The sequence below is a fragment of the Vanellus vanellus genome, assembly GCF_965231255.1.
Source record: "Vanellus vanellus genome assembly, chromosome: 18".
Taxonomy (NCBI): Eukaryota; Metazoa; Chordata; class Aves; order Charadriiformes; family Charadriidae; genus Vanellus; species Vanellus vanellus.
This window is the reverse complement of record NC_138923.1, coordinates 2,683,037-2,697,046: the sequence shown is the minus strand read 5'-3', so window position 1 is coordinate 2,697,046 and position 14,010 is coordinate 2,683,037. Positions and strand designations below refer to the sequence as shown.

The following is a 14,010-nucleotide window of genomic DNA, read 5'->3' as shown; positions in this document are numbered from 1 at the left end:
CTACACGATGACATAGAAAGCTCATGGATGCACTGCAACATCAGCAGCAAGGAGTACCAAGAGCTGCTGTACAGTTAGAGTTGGACGATCAAGGCCTGAAGGAGATCCTAGAGTTGACAGTGATGCTGGAGTAATTTTAGGCAAGCAGCCCAACTGTGTTGTTGGGGCATCATCTATGATAGGGCGAGAGAATTACTCCCTCCTAACCCCACTGGCAATGGGTTTACACCACGGTACGTGACATTTACCACTTGTTCCTAAGCAGGTAGGTTGGCTTCTGCAGAGCTGAAAAACAAAAGTCCATGTATATGACTGGGAAGATCAAGCAGAGCAAATGTCTGCAGCACCAAGGGCCCTGTTTTGCAAAGTCACTTTTCTTGATCCTATCCATATTTCAGAACATCTCCAACTGAGCCCCATTAATGTAATTGATTTTTAATGGCATTCTCAAAGAAGCAATGTGAAGATTTTAACAGGCTATTAGACTGAAATTAAGCCTCGCCCAAACTTTTCTCCCTGGGAACAAAGGTTTCCAAAGATGCAGGGGGGATACTCCATTCCTGTTAATGGGCAAGGAAGTACCACAGTGACCTGGGGAAAAGGGACACTAAATCCCCGTATTCCACCCCACGTGGCATTGATCCCACCACGGCTAGAGGCCAGAGCTTTGTAATTACAAGGGAAGGTTTTCATATCCTTCCCACACAAGCGAGACCAGAGGGCAGCCCTAGAGGGATCAGAAGCAGAAATACCATTTGATGAGCTGGAGGTCTTCCAGGTTTCAAAAAGAAGAACAATAAAATACATGTCCTGCTTGCTTTTGTTCTCTGGGCTCCTTCACGCCAAGCAGGCATTGGCCGATTTCTCAGATTGGGCCTTTGAAACCCAAACAGCTGAACCTGGCAAGTGGTTATAGTCAATGGCTTTCCCAGTGCGGCTTGTGCTGCGGCAAACCATTACAGCCTCTGTCCTTCTCCTATGGAAAGAGGCACCAGACAGTAACTTCCAACTTCTCACTTCATTTCCTTTAGGCACCATGAGCCATATCTTTTAAAAATCTACCCATGGTTCAAGCAATTTAAAGGCAGGCCCTTATCCTGAAGACTGACTTTGCCATGGATGACATTCCTCTTTCTCTATTCAGTCACTTCTGTTCTGGCAAAAGTGAAGCCACTCTTTTTATTTATTTATTTATTTATTCCCTAGCAAATCAGTGACAATACTTCTGGACATTTTGACTCAAAGCATGTCACCTCCCCCAAAGGTCCAATCTTTCCTCAGGTTAAAATCTGACAGACACCCACATTTGCAATTTCCCCTGTGTGGCACGCCATCGTCTTAACACATTCCCCGTGGTACACGAACACTGAGCTCCATGCAAGATTCTCCCACTCACTGTGAGTGAGCATCTGCATTTCTAGAAGATTATGCTGTTACCATCTATTTTACTTCTGATTCAAATTCTCCTCACTTGATTTCAACATTTTTAAAGACTTATTTTTACTTCTTTTGAGACATTTTAAACTCACTTCTTTTCAATACTGTCAACCAGCCCTTTTCACTAATACATTACAAATTTGGGTACCATTATCATCTTGATTTTTAGAGAGGCAGAAATGTGGACACAAAAAAGAAAAGCAATGGCCTAAAATCCTTCCTTAGGCAATGACATGGGCAGAAGAGAAAAACAGGACACCCAAAATCCCACCCCATTGGTCAATCTGCTAGGCAAGAGAACTGAAACTGTATTATCCTGGACCCGTCTCAGACACAGCGTTATCCGCTGCTATAGTCTCATGTTCTTTCATGCCTTCCAATTAAAGCAAGGAAATTGGATCATGCTGAGCTTCCTTTGTCCTTTTCACCTCTTGTGAAAGTCAGGGGTTACCATAATTTTATACCTGTTATAATTAGCTTTAATGTTGTAACCTGGGAGGGAAAAAAAATACAGTGTTCTTTTAATAACAAACTTACTGAATCATGGAGTGGTCTTATCTTTTCCACAACTGGTAGCCATGTTTAGTATTTCCAAATCCTCTTGCATTGTGCCTAAGCAATTTGAGTATTTTATTCATTACTATAGAAATAGAAATCTAAACTGTGCAACAAAGCTCAAGATTCACCCACCCAGTCCAGGCTAGAAGATAGGTCTGATGACAGAACTTCAGGAATTTGCAGTGCTTCTAGCCAGAAAGCAGGTAAACAAGGCTGGGATTTGGCATCAGAAGACAAGAAAGGTAAATTTTTGTTTCAGCACATGTTTTTCCAGGGTAGAGATAACCCACATAAATCAATGATGAGGATACAGACGTTATCAGCTAAATGTTTTCTAACTGATACAGCATCACTTACTTGGAGCATGTGATTATGAGCTTTTGAAAAGAACATGATTAAAAAGACATTTAAGGAGTTTGCTGGACTTCGATCTTTGTCCTGTAGCCATAGCAGCCAGGATACAATGGTACATGTCTTTATCAAGCCAAAACTTGAGGCTTTCATCTCATATTTTCCCCAGATCTACTTCTGATGACCATCAAGAGAGGTGCTACCCATCTACCACCAAATGCACCAGCCAACACTCCATATTTCTTCACAGTGCAGAAATAGCTCACTGCCACTTTAACCAGCTTTTGGCTACCAACCTTCACCCAGCTCCGGAGGCCAGAAAAGCAGCAGAGATTTGTCTTTGGCATTGGGAAGGAAGTTTGTTAATACTCCTACTCAGCTCAAGAGCTTTGATGCCTGACTTCTGGCAGCTGGATGTGTTTTCAGGTCTGACTGAAGCCTCATTCAGGCCAGGGCCACCCTCTGACAAGAAAATTTCACCTGCCAGAATCTTCTTCCCTGTTCCAAATCCTGCAAAGGTTGGACACCACAGCTGAGGAGAGCCCTCGCCTCCCAGAGCAAGGTCAAGGCAACGCTCCACCACGGAAAGAGCAGTAACACTTCTGCAGCACCTGGCCTGGTGGTGCCAGACCTCACTCCTCTCCAAAACCAGAACACCGTTATCCAAGTGGCATCTGCGTTCTTAGAAACACCTTGGATTCATTTTAAGTGAGTGACAATTTTCAAACCCAGATCTTTCCCCGAAGCTTAGGCTCGCAGGTTTTGAGGGCACACTTAACACAGCACTGGAGCCTTGAAGTTTCTCTCTAAGCTGCAGCACAGCTTGCAAAAAGACATTTGATCTTTAAATCAGACATTAAGTGATGGAATACCACTACTCCTATTGATATTGTTTCATGTATCAAAAGACAAAGTTTAGCCTTGACATAAACCGCTGTATTTCACAGGTCATGATGTAACAGACTGGATTGCTGCTCTGGAGTCATGTCTCCAGCATGATTCAGAAGAAATTACAAGATAAAGAAAAGGACAATTATGAAACAGCCTGTTCATATTTCCACCCAACTTATTTCAGGGAGCACCAGGAAAAAGGCCTAATCATCCTCCTTGAAAAAATCCATTTCCTCTCTGGTGAATCTGTAGATGATCTCTAAGCTCCTTTGGTCTCAAGACCCAAAACAGACCATTTCAGCTGAAGCAAGTTCTTGTGATGAGTTCCATGAGTTAATTACATTTCCATTAGTAAAGAAGTTCTAAAACTTCAATTTCTTAACTGATGCTTTTTGAATCCTGCCAAAATAGATCAGGAAACATGATTTCCTCTCTTTTTTCTTTATCTATCTCACACTTATGAGACTTTCCTCTTAATTTTGACTCTCTCAGCCTTTTCATTTCTCCTTAAACAGACATTTCTTCAACACTTTAATCATTTTCACAGCCTTCCTCCAAAGCTCCCATGCCCAAACTTTATTCAAGGATGCTGGTTCAGGATGTTTGAGATGCTGAACTAAGCCAAAAGATAGTTCAATCTTTCAGCCATTTTTTTTTTAACTGGGAAATAAGTTGAGAGCTCCAATTTAAGTTCTCTTAAGTTCTCTTTGAGCCAGAACCAAGCTATGTCCAACTAAGTATTTTGAATTATCAGTTTAGTTCAAGAGCTCTTCAGCACAGGGACATTTTGTAGCTGAAAAAGTCTTAGTCTCCTCCAAGCAGCTCATTTCTGTCCTTCACTCCTTTACCTCTACATCACCCCACCGACCATCAACACACTCCTAAACCCTTAGTCCTACACTGGGTGCTTCCTCTTTTGCAGACCCTTCCAGGGAATTTTGACAAATTTAATGAGGTGAAGAGAGGGAGTCAACTTTAGCCTCTCTCCAGAAACATCCATAAGAAACAATCTTCACAGCATCTGCAATTGGATTTATGGCATAGGTGGGACATGCTGAGAGCAGCCCTCTCCTCATTTGAGAGCCCCAGTGAAGCACAGCACCGCTCCAGTCTCTACTTCTGATTTTTTCCTTGCTTAAGTCTTACACAGCCCAACATGAACTGACTTGAACTAAGCCAACAGCTAAACCCATAGTTAGCTAAAACTTGGGGTTTAACTCAGGAGCGGCCTGAACTTCTTGTTCCAGAGACATGCTTTTAGAAGTCTATAGCTGATCACGAGAACTGCCTACGCCTACACGCCCCAGTAGCCAGCTCTTGAAACCAAGACTTCTTCAGCACAGACAGAACAAGAATATCCACCAGAAAAATCTGACCTGTTTCCTCAATATTCCACCCTGAGATCACTGAGCAAATAAGTTCATTTCTTAATCAAAAAACGGTGAAAGGTGATTTTCCTGACATACTTACAGGAAAATGGAGGAGGGAGGAGACACAAAGCCTTATATTTATTGCCAGCCATTGATTTAGCTAATGCTGACCATGCCAGGAAGGAAAGATTTCTCATACATATTTGAAGAGCACCGTTTAGGTGGCCATGCTCCTTTGTGAGGATCAGGCAACTTTCCAAACCCCCTAGCTCACACTACAGGTTTGACACGTGCCACACGTAGGAAGCAGTCCTTCTTTCCAGCCTAAGCTGCCAGGCTTCCCCATGGCACAAAAGCAGCCTTCCCGTGCAACCAGGAGTTTAGGCAACGTACGCTCTGCCCCATTCATCCTGCAGCCACCGGTACTACTGAACTCATTCACAGGGGATCCCTTCCCTCCATCCCAATTCAGTCAGATCCTTTAGCACAGAGAAGATCCAAGATAGCTACATTAAGCAAAGAACCTCGCCTTGGTGTCAAAGAGCATCTCCAGGTACCCAAACGCCAGGTGCTGACCCTAGATATTGGGTTACCTATACAGAGACTTGGAGCCACTCATCCTCCTGGTTCCAGCTTCCAGTACTGAAGTCTTGCCCTGGCCAGAAAGTTCCACACACTTCATTAGTGGTTCAGCAAGAACAAACAGGAAGATCAATTTTCTACCTCCACTAAGTTTCCCAGATGTTTTCAGAGAGCCCCGAGGAAAGTGATGGTCCCAAAGCACCCAGAGCCCTGGGGACAAGTTGTGGATCCAAGGATGCATGCGCCAGTGTGACACTTGCTCCTGGCACTCAGAATTAGACTACAATTAAAACTAGGCTGATTTTCTAAATCCTCATTCTTTTCAATAGTCTCAACCAGGTTCTTATCATCTCAGATGAGCAGGCACTTCGCCATCAAGAGCTGGCCACTGGAAACTGGGACACAGCAGCAAAAGCAACATTTGAGAAAAAAGAACCTGAGAAATCCTGCACACTCCTCCTCATGCAATCATGAGACAGCACTCAACACCACACAGAGGACTTGGGTGTTCTGGGGTTGTTTTTTTTTTTGTTTGTTTGTTTGTTCTTTTTAAACTGGGAAACGTTAAGAAAATGAAGATTAGAACACTTCATAGTTGCATTCTTATCTGTGGTTTTGAATTCCTAGTATTCATACCCAGCTATAATAGCAGCTAGGTATGCAATGCTTTCCAACTATAGAGAAGAGCAAGCGGACAAACAGATGCCCACACTACATGATTGCTATGGCAGGATCAGACCTTAGGAGCAGATCAGAAGGTGCAGAGTCCTCTTCCCACACACAGGTCCCCCCAGTTGCCTTTGCATGGTACAGCTGGTCCCCTCACAAGTAACAGCATTTCCCTGCCACCAGCCTCCCTTTGAGAGCCATAAAAAGCTAAAATTGCTGCCTGGACTCTGGACTACTGATCCTGCCTGGCTTTGATAAAGCCCTGGCTGTGATGAGAAAACATACCTCCCTTTCGCTTGGGATGGCCACTTTTACTTTGAAGTTGCCCAACTTCAGGGTCTGCGGGGCAGGGAGATGTAAGCACCCTCAGATGGCATCCAACACTCCCCTCTTTGTGAACAAAAAGCTTCAAAGAAGCATAAACAGGCACAAAACATGGAAAGCAGCAGAAGACAGAAATCTGAAGAAATGCTTTTGTTTCCTCTCTCTTTGGCGAAAAGCTATCTGTCCATGCCTCAACTTTCTGGCTTCTTGTTGTGAGGCACCATCATTTACCAGTTCGCATACCAGGTATTCAATACCTTGCAGTCATTTCTAATGAAATAAGAGAGAAGGACATCAATCTCATTACCTATTTGCCCTTGAGAAGCACTCTGACCCAAAACATTTGGTTTGCCACAACCAGAGCAGAGCCGTGCTTCAAGGATAACTTCTGCCAGGGAAGGGCCATCCCCACCTGCAGGACCTGAGGGTCTGTCACCATCTGCAGCCTTCCTCTAAGCACAGCCCTGAGTCCTCCTCTGCTCAGGAAAGTCTCCTTCTAATTTAGCAGCCAGCCACACAATTACACACCCACCTGCTTAACTCAACCTGCCTCTCTCCACCCCCACCAAAAATCAATGCACAAAAGCCACTATAAGTAACAAAGAAAAGACATGAGCCCTAATTAACACTCCAACAGGCTCAGCACGGCCGAGGACCCCCTTTGCTAGGTGAAACGGGCCCAGAGGGAAAGTAAGCTCCAGTCCCAAGGAACCTGCTGCCCCACTGGGCAAAACTGGCTGCAATAGTGCAAAAAAAGGTAACGGAAACACTTTCCAAGGTGGGTCTAAAGCCCAGAAATCCTTCCTCCTTGCCCAACCAACATCTTCTACGTTGAAGGAAACTGCTTCTTCAGCTCCCCAAGGGCCAGAAAATAGAAGAATTTCAAGCTATTTTAGACCGTTCAAACTGAGACCTCACACGTTGTCTTCCCTTCCAGTTACTAACCGCTCATTTTCTCTGCCTCAAAAAAAAGTTTGGTGACTTCCTCCATTACTGCCCCCACACACCAGCCAGAAATCTGGTTAGTATCTTGCATTCAGGAAAACAGGTAAATTCCCTTTGCCTTGTCCCATTTTATCTGATTTCATTTCAGAAGGTACCCTTCGCTTTTCTGAGCCAGCAAGTATCCATCCATCATTGGAGCATAAAAGAAATTGAAAACAAGGATCAGCTCCATTAAAATCTATATAGAGGCTTTGCTCTTAGCATGACTCATGCACAATGCTAATAGCAATCAGCCTTAGTCCATCACCACCCATACTGTATAACCATGCAAAGAGGCTTACTCGTTTTCCTTGTGATAACTCATCAAGATGAAGCTTGTCCCTCTTAAAGCATTCATTTTCCCAGCTCCTGTTGCTGCTCGGTTGTGCTTTCTAGCACGGAAGTGCCAGAAGTTCCATGTCAGAAAAGCAGAGAGGAATCTACATTTCCCTGCTCTTGGCCTCTTTATTCCCTATGTATCTAGATCTAAAGCTTATAAGCAAAGCCCTGGGCATGCTGTCTAAAATGATGCTGGAAGGGCATCCGAGGGGTTTTATTTCATTTTAATTTTGGTTTTCAAATTATTGTACTTGATGGTTATTTGTGGGTGGGAAGATTGAGGTGTTTGGGGGAGTACACCAGAGCCAATCACATAGGACCCCATAATTCAGACATCCTAGTCTAAGGGCTTTTGAATACAAAGGAACAGGCGCGTGGAGAAAAAAAATGCAAGAGACTGCAGGCATCTGTGTGTATTTGACAGCTTTAAGGACCCCAGCCCTCAACCAGACATTCACTTCCCAGATATTTCATGGTCGCATCACACCCCACACTCTACGAGGTACGTCCACCTTGAATTGAAAGATCAGAGGCCCGTAGCCCACTGCACAGACCAGGCTCCATGGTTCTTATGCCTCCCCCTTTGACAGTCAGCACTGCAACCAAGGCTGCCGCTGCTCCTCATACACTGCACCAGGAATAGCATCTCAGACTGCCCACATACTAAGCTGATGCTGGTAACTAGCAAAGCTAACATCAAGGACGAACAGGTCTTTATTATGCTGCTAAATGAGTTACCTTCCAAATTATTAGCACCACCAGGAGCTGGGAGCACAGTTCTCAGTCATCCAGACAATCAAAATAATTCTAGCTTTTGTAATTTGTTCCCGACAGCCTGAGACATCAGTAACAGCACAGAGACTTTGTGCACATCATTTGGCAGCTCCAGGCCTGGCACACGCTGTCTCTGCCAGTCCCACCCAGAGATCCAGGCAGCTGATCCAACTGGCTCAAGAAGCTACCAGGACTCTTCGAGAGTGTTCAATCCAGGCTGATCGAAAGCCAAAAAAAAAAAAAAAAAAAACACACCCACAAAACACTCTGCTCATAAAAGACAGAGCATGATCCTTTCAAGTGCTCCATTTATTTATACCAGTCTTCAGCAACTCTCAGCATCAGACAACTACTGCACGCAGTTGTAGTCACTGCCTCCAAGAGGATAATGATCGAACTCGGAAAGGACCAGAGCAACAACATAGGTCAGTGGTGCACAGAGACGCTCTTGGGTCAAGGGAGGTTTGGCAGCATAAATCTCCAACCAGGGAAATGCTGGAGGCTCATAAAAATCGGAAGCATGCAGAAAAAAAAGGAATTGCTATTCTCCAGATCCTACTATATAAAATCTAGAAGGCACCAATGGAAATCTCAGGAAGCTAGTGATGAAAAAAAAAAAAAAAAAAAAAGATAAGCAGCACTTTTTGTCATGGTATGCAATTAAATCATGAGACCCATTACCCAGGATATAATGAAGCCAAAAATATAAACAGGCTCCAAAATGCAACCAAGGAGGACGATCCCCTTGGATCACACAGTTTAAAACACAGACCCTTTCCCCCCCCCAAAAAAAAAAAAAAAAATCCCTAGACATCCAAATTTTTGGAATCAGGAAGGTAAGGATCATTTTATCCATGCCTTGCTCTGCATTATTCCTCTTAGCAGCCACCCTATTACACCAGCTGCCGCTAGAGAGGTGGTTTGTAAGTTTAACCCAGTACAGCAGTTCTTCGAGCCACTGTATCCAAAGCCCAGGAGACCAGGAGAAATGTCCCCGTGAGCTCCAACGGGAACAGGTCTTAACCCTCCAGGTCCTGAATCCAGGCTCATAGCTCCATCCACGGCCATCTGAGGGGTTTCAATGTAGGGACGACTTTGTTCCCGAGAGGACTGTGGATTTCTGAGGTTTCCACCCCATGCCAGGTTGCAGAAATAGAGTAAGAAGTCCCTTTGCTCCTACCTTGGGAAAAACGCATTAAGATCATACAGTCCCAGGCCAGTTGAGAAATTACATTTTTGAATGATTTAGAGCTGCTAATGGATGATGTCATCACTGGAGCGAATGCAATCCCATAAAAATGTGAAAATAAAGTGAGCAGGAGCTATAAAATATAGGCGTCCCTCTCCACAATAGCAACAGGCACATCACAGCAGGGCAGCTTTCCTCGATACTCATCTACAACTGGAGGAGTTCACAAGAAATAACTAAAAAAAAAAAAATTACAGAGGAAACAAAATCTTTCAAGGAGCGGCAATCTATTATTTTCCCAGGCCTTTACTAACAGCAAACCAGCATGCTTCCTTGGAAGTAAATGAGAAAAAAAAGCACCACAGCATTGCTGTGGAAAGAAACTGAAGGAAGGTTTTTTGGAACAAACCAAGCCGTTTGGGGCCGCTATCTGTTAGACTCCAGTTTAGCTCAACAGGGTATTGATCCTGCCTCCGTATAACGCAGCCCTGGTTTATTTTCTGATCAACAAGTTCTACTGCCTGATTTTCACAAACAAAATGTCCACCACTACAGGTAAGTAAAAAGAAAAAAAAAAAATATTTATCAATAATGCCAGTGTACAGGCAGTGAGCAGCAATGGAGGTTGGAAAAAACAGGGTTACTGCACGATCGCTGTAACATTTACATAAGGGTAAGTTCAATAAATGCAGAGCCTTCCCCCACAGCCTCCTCCAAAACACACCCAGACACTGGCTGGCCTTCTTCCTATGGAAACAGCTAACAAGAGCAAAGCTGCTCTTTGCTTTTATGGGTTTTAGCTAAAAGCTGCAAATGAGATCAGATTTTCTGACATTCACCATTTACCTTAATAAAAGTGTGCACTCAACAGGATTAGCAGGTGTACAACTCCGCGTGTGGTATCATGAAATGCGTTTTCATGATCTTTATGCTTCCACAGGAAAAAAAAAAAAAAAAAAAAGAGAAATCAAAATCCCTCTATAATATTGAAGATCAATGTGAAACTGAGCTCAGGAACTGAACGCTGCTCACTGCCTGGGAAACACGAAGTACCGTTTTCAAGTAGAAATCTTGCACATATGGCAAAGGAAAGCTTTTGATAGAGTAGTAAAATCATATTTCAAAAACTGATGTCCTACCTAGCTATATTTATAAGAACACATTAAGTACAAGTTTACCACTGCCCTTTTTTATCATTCTCTCATAAATTACAGAACCTGCTTGATCATTTTTTGAAACATACGCATCTGAGGCTACCTTCCACAGAACAGAAAATTAAGGTCCTGCTTGGGTCACCACCTCGCAGCCCCTCCCTGGAGAACCAGCCGGCTTTGTCGGGGGTAAATGTCGAAATGCCGAGATGATGTCTGTCTCCAATAAATGCCCTCGTCCAGGCTTCCCCTCGTTAGCTGAGCTGGGGCAGGCAAAAGGGTTTCTGGCCAGTGAAGGAAGCCCAAGGAAGAGGAGCTCCTGCTTTCTAGCTCAGACCCATGGCAACACAGGAGTGAGCCAAGAACATAATAAGGATCTAGGAAATTCAGAGCAAAACACAACAGGCTACAGAGAAAACACTAATTCAATCCCCTGTGCGAAGCTGCAGATCTTTCAATGTTATTTCTCTATTCTAGGTCCCTCCACCTCATTACTGGGTTGGGAAACACAGCCCCAGATTCAGGAAAGCATTTATCTACCCAAGCACACGAGTAACCCTGTTATTTTCAGTAGGCCCCCCCCACCCCCAACACCAAAAATTTGGCACGAGCTCAAGCGCCTTGCTAAATCCGGCCCTCGAATTACAGGCTTAGAGGTCCGGGGATCTCCTCAGTGGAGACGACTCTTGGACCTAATGTTGATCGGTTTACACTTTGCCTTCCCTGCGTTGCCTGCCTGGTGGGAAGTCCATGTACAAGACAATTTCAATACAGCCCAGCTAGCATCACCATTGGAAACCAGCAGCTTTGACGTTAACAGGATTGTACTTCAAAAGAATACGCATGTTTGCAGATGGCAACAGGGTTCCTTATTACAGCTGTCTAATCAAGCCAATATTCCGCAATTATGCTCAGAGATCAAACAGCGCTGCAAACAGCACTCACAATAAAACCGGCACCGGTAAGATGCCGGTGTCACGCCTATAGCGCCGCACATTCAGGTGTGATTCCCCAAGCACGGCACGCACACACAGTGTTTCAGCTACTGTTGCAAAACTTTAAATGTCTCAGTCACAGCTAGGCAGTTCAAAAAAAAAAAAAAATCTATTTTGATTCTTGGCCTGTGTTTATGAAAAAAAAAAAATCTAAAACATGCCTAAACAAATAACAATATGGCTGTAATTCAGGAAAGCTTTTATGTATAGCCTTAATTTTAAGCACAGAACCACTGGCGTCAGCTGAATTCAAACATGTACTTGAATGCTTTGCTGAAGGATAAATTAAACCACCTGCCAAAGTCCTTTCCAGAATCAGGGCCATGATTTTTTTATTTTTTTTTTTAAAAACACACAAAAGGGCATAGTGCTAACTAGGAACCAGAACATACCGTCGGTGCGAATAATTGTGGCATCTGTGTTAATTCTCTTTTCATCCTGGTACCCCCTATGCTTCCAAGTATGTAAATCTGATTCTCCTTGTGGCTCCGCTGAAGTTTCTATTGATTAAATCCCCAGCCCCAGCAGCAGGAGAATCAAGCCCTGCATATTTATTTTCTTCCTCTCAATACATAAAGAATTCCCTTTGGCCTCTCAATTGCTATATCACATGGTACACTGAATGCAAATAGAATTACAGTGATAATGTATCTAATGAATACATTTGTATATGTACGCAAGCGTTTTCCTAACAGCATCCTACTCTACGCCACTAAGCGGACCAAGGAATATGTATGTTTGGCGCACACAGTAGCAGAGAAGGTGTGTGAAATGAGTGCATATTAATAACAAGAGCCCGACTGCAGTCTTCTGGGGGAAAAACTAACCGAGACCCTTCCAAGATGAAGGCTGCAGGATCAGGACATCACACAGACCTCTGGAACATCTCCTTTGGAGCTTTACAGCACAGTTTGTAGACCATAAGTGTTACTTAATGTTTGTGTTTTCATCATCCACTAGCATTACACTACGTTTATATAAATAGATGTAGGAACTGTTGCAACGTATAACAAAGATATTGTAAGCATTACCGAGAAAGAAATTAGTGATACCATTTCAAACCAGGGTACAAAATACACAGGTAACATTTTGAGCTCCGTCCTTTAGAAGACATGCACCCTCTTTGAATTATTTTTGGAAAAGTTATTTTATAGCAGACCAAATTCACTCCGGCAGAAACTTCACTGATTTCAGAGTCATAATAGCTTAAAAATGGGATGCATTTAATCTGTTAGCTCACTCCGTGTTGATTTTTAAAGTCATCCTGTAATGTCAGAAGATAGATTGATTTAAATCAGGTTCAAGTACCTAGTGGCAATTAGAACCTGCAAAGTCTGAGAAATGTCAGTAAGCTTCTGGATAAGACACACACCAGCATATACACAAATAAACGTCCTTGAAACCTCTTTTTAGTTGGTTCAAACAACACTTTGAAAGTGACTCATTCAGCACAATAGCCGTTATTTAAAGACAGTAAGGTCAGAAATACAGTTTTTTAGTACTATTTCACTAAAAGTCACTCCCACCCCAACCCACAGTTAAAAAACAGCACAAATAAAAGCAAGAGTTCCCCCCCTCCCTTAAATCTAGGGCAAGGAGAGGTCACTTACCCTGTGAGGACCACAACAAAATCCATCACGTTCCAACCATTTCGGAGATAAGAACCTTTATGAAAAACAAACCCCAGAGCGATGATTTTTATACCAGCTTCAAAACAAAATATTCCAATAAAGTACGGCTCAGTGTCATCCTGAAAAAGAATAAAAATCAAAGTTGTCAAGGCGATACCTACACTTCTGCACTGATAGCAAGAGTCACACAAACAACTACGTGCACCAACTTCACATCCATTTCAGCTCTCTGAACAGAGTGGAAACCAAAAGGTTTAAGTTTACTGGAACTAAGGACAGAGAAGAGTTTTGTTGTTATTTCTCTGAAGGTAAATTTGCTCTTTCACACTGGAAATTCCATTTGCCTTTATTCTGATCATTTCACCCCACACTTTCCATCTTTACTCAATATTCTGGAGGGAATTTTGATACTGGCAGTTTTGCTCTAAGGGTATATTTAAACTTGATATCACATATTTCTGTAGTTATTGGCATGGAAGAAAACATGTGCTGTACAATTCATCCAGGAAACTGAAACAAGAGGATATCTTGGGGAGTAACAGTCAGCACAGTGAGCTTGCAAACACCAGCAGGAAATTATTTATTTATCATTTACTCTGTCAGTTCTTCCTTCACTCTTTCTCCTCCATTTTCTCAACTTCCACAGCTGCACTCTCATTTGTTTTCCTTTCACTGTGCAGCTGATTCAGGAAGAAATCCCCATTCCCTTCTGTTAACAGCAGAAGCAGTAAAGTTTGTGTCTCGTGCCCGTGGTACAGACTAAAG

General features: G+C 43.2%; 1 protein-coding gene across 1 annotated transcript in view; it reads right to left on the bottom strand.

Annotated features, from left to right (window-relative positions):
- CACNA1B (calcium voltage-gated channel subunit alpha1 B) overlaps nt 1–14,010 on the bottom strand; it is a gene marked incomplete at both ends in the record, with an annotated part of 308,104 nt that overhangs the window by 285,547 nt on the left and 8,547 nt on the right. Inside the window, one exon of the mRNA XM_082492464.1 lies at nt 13,225–13,364. Coding sequence (XP_082348590.1) covers nt 13,225–13,364 — 140 coding nt within the window. The remainder of the gene's footprint in view (nt 1–13,224; nt 13,365–14,010) is intronic.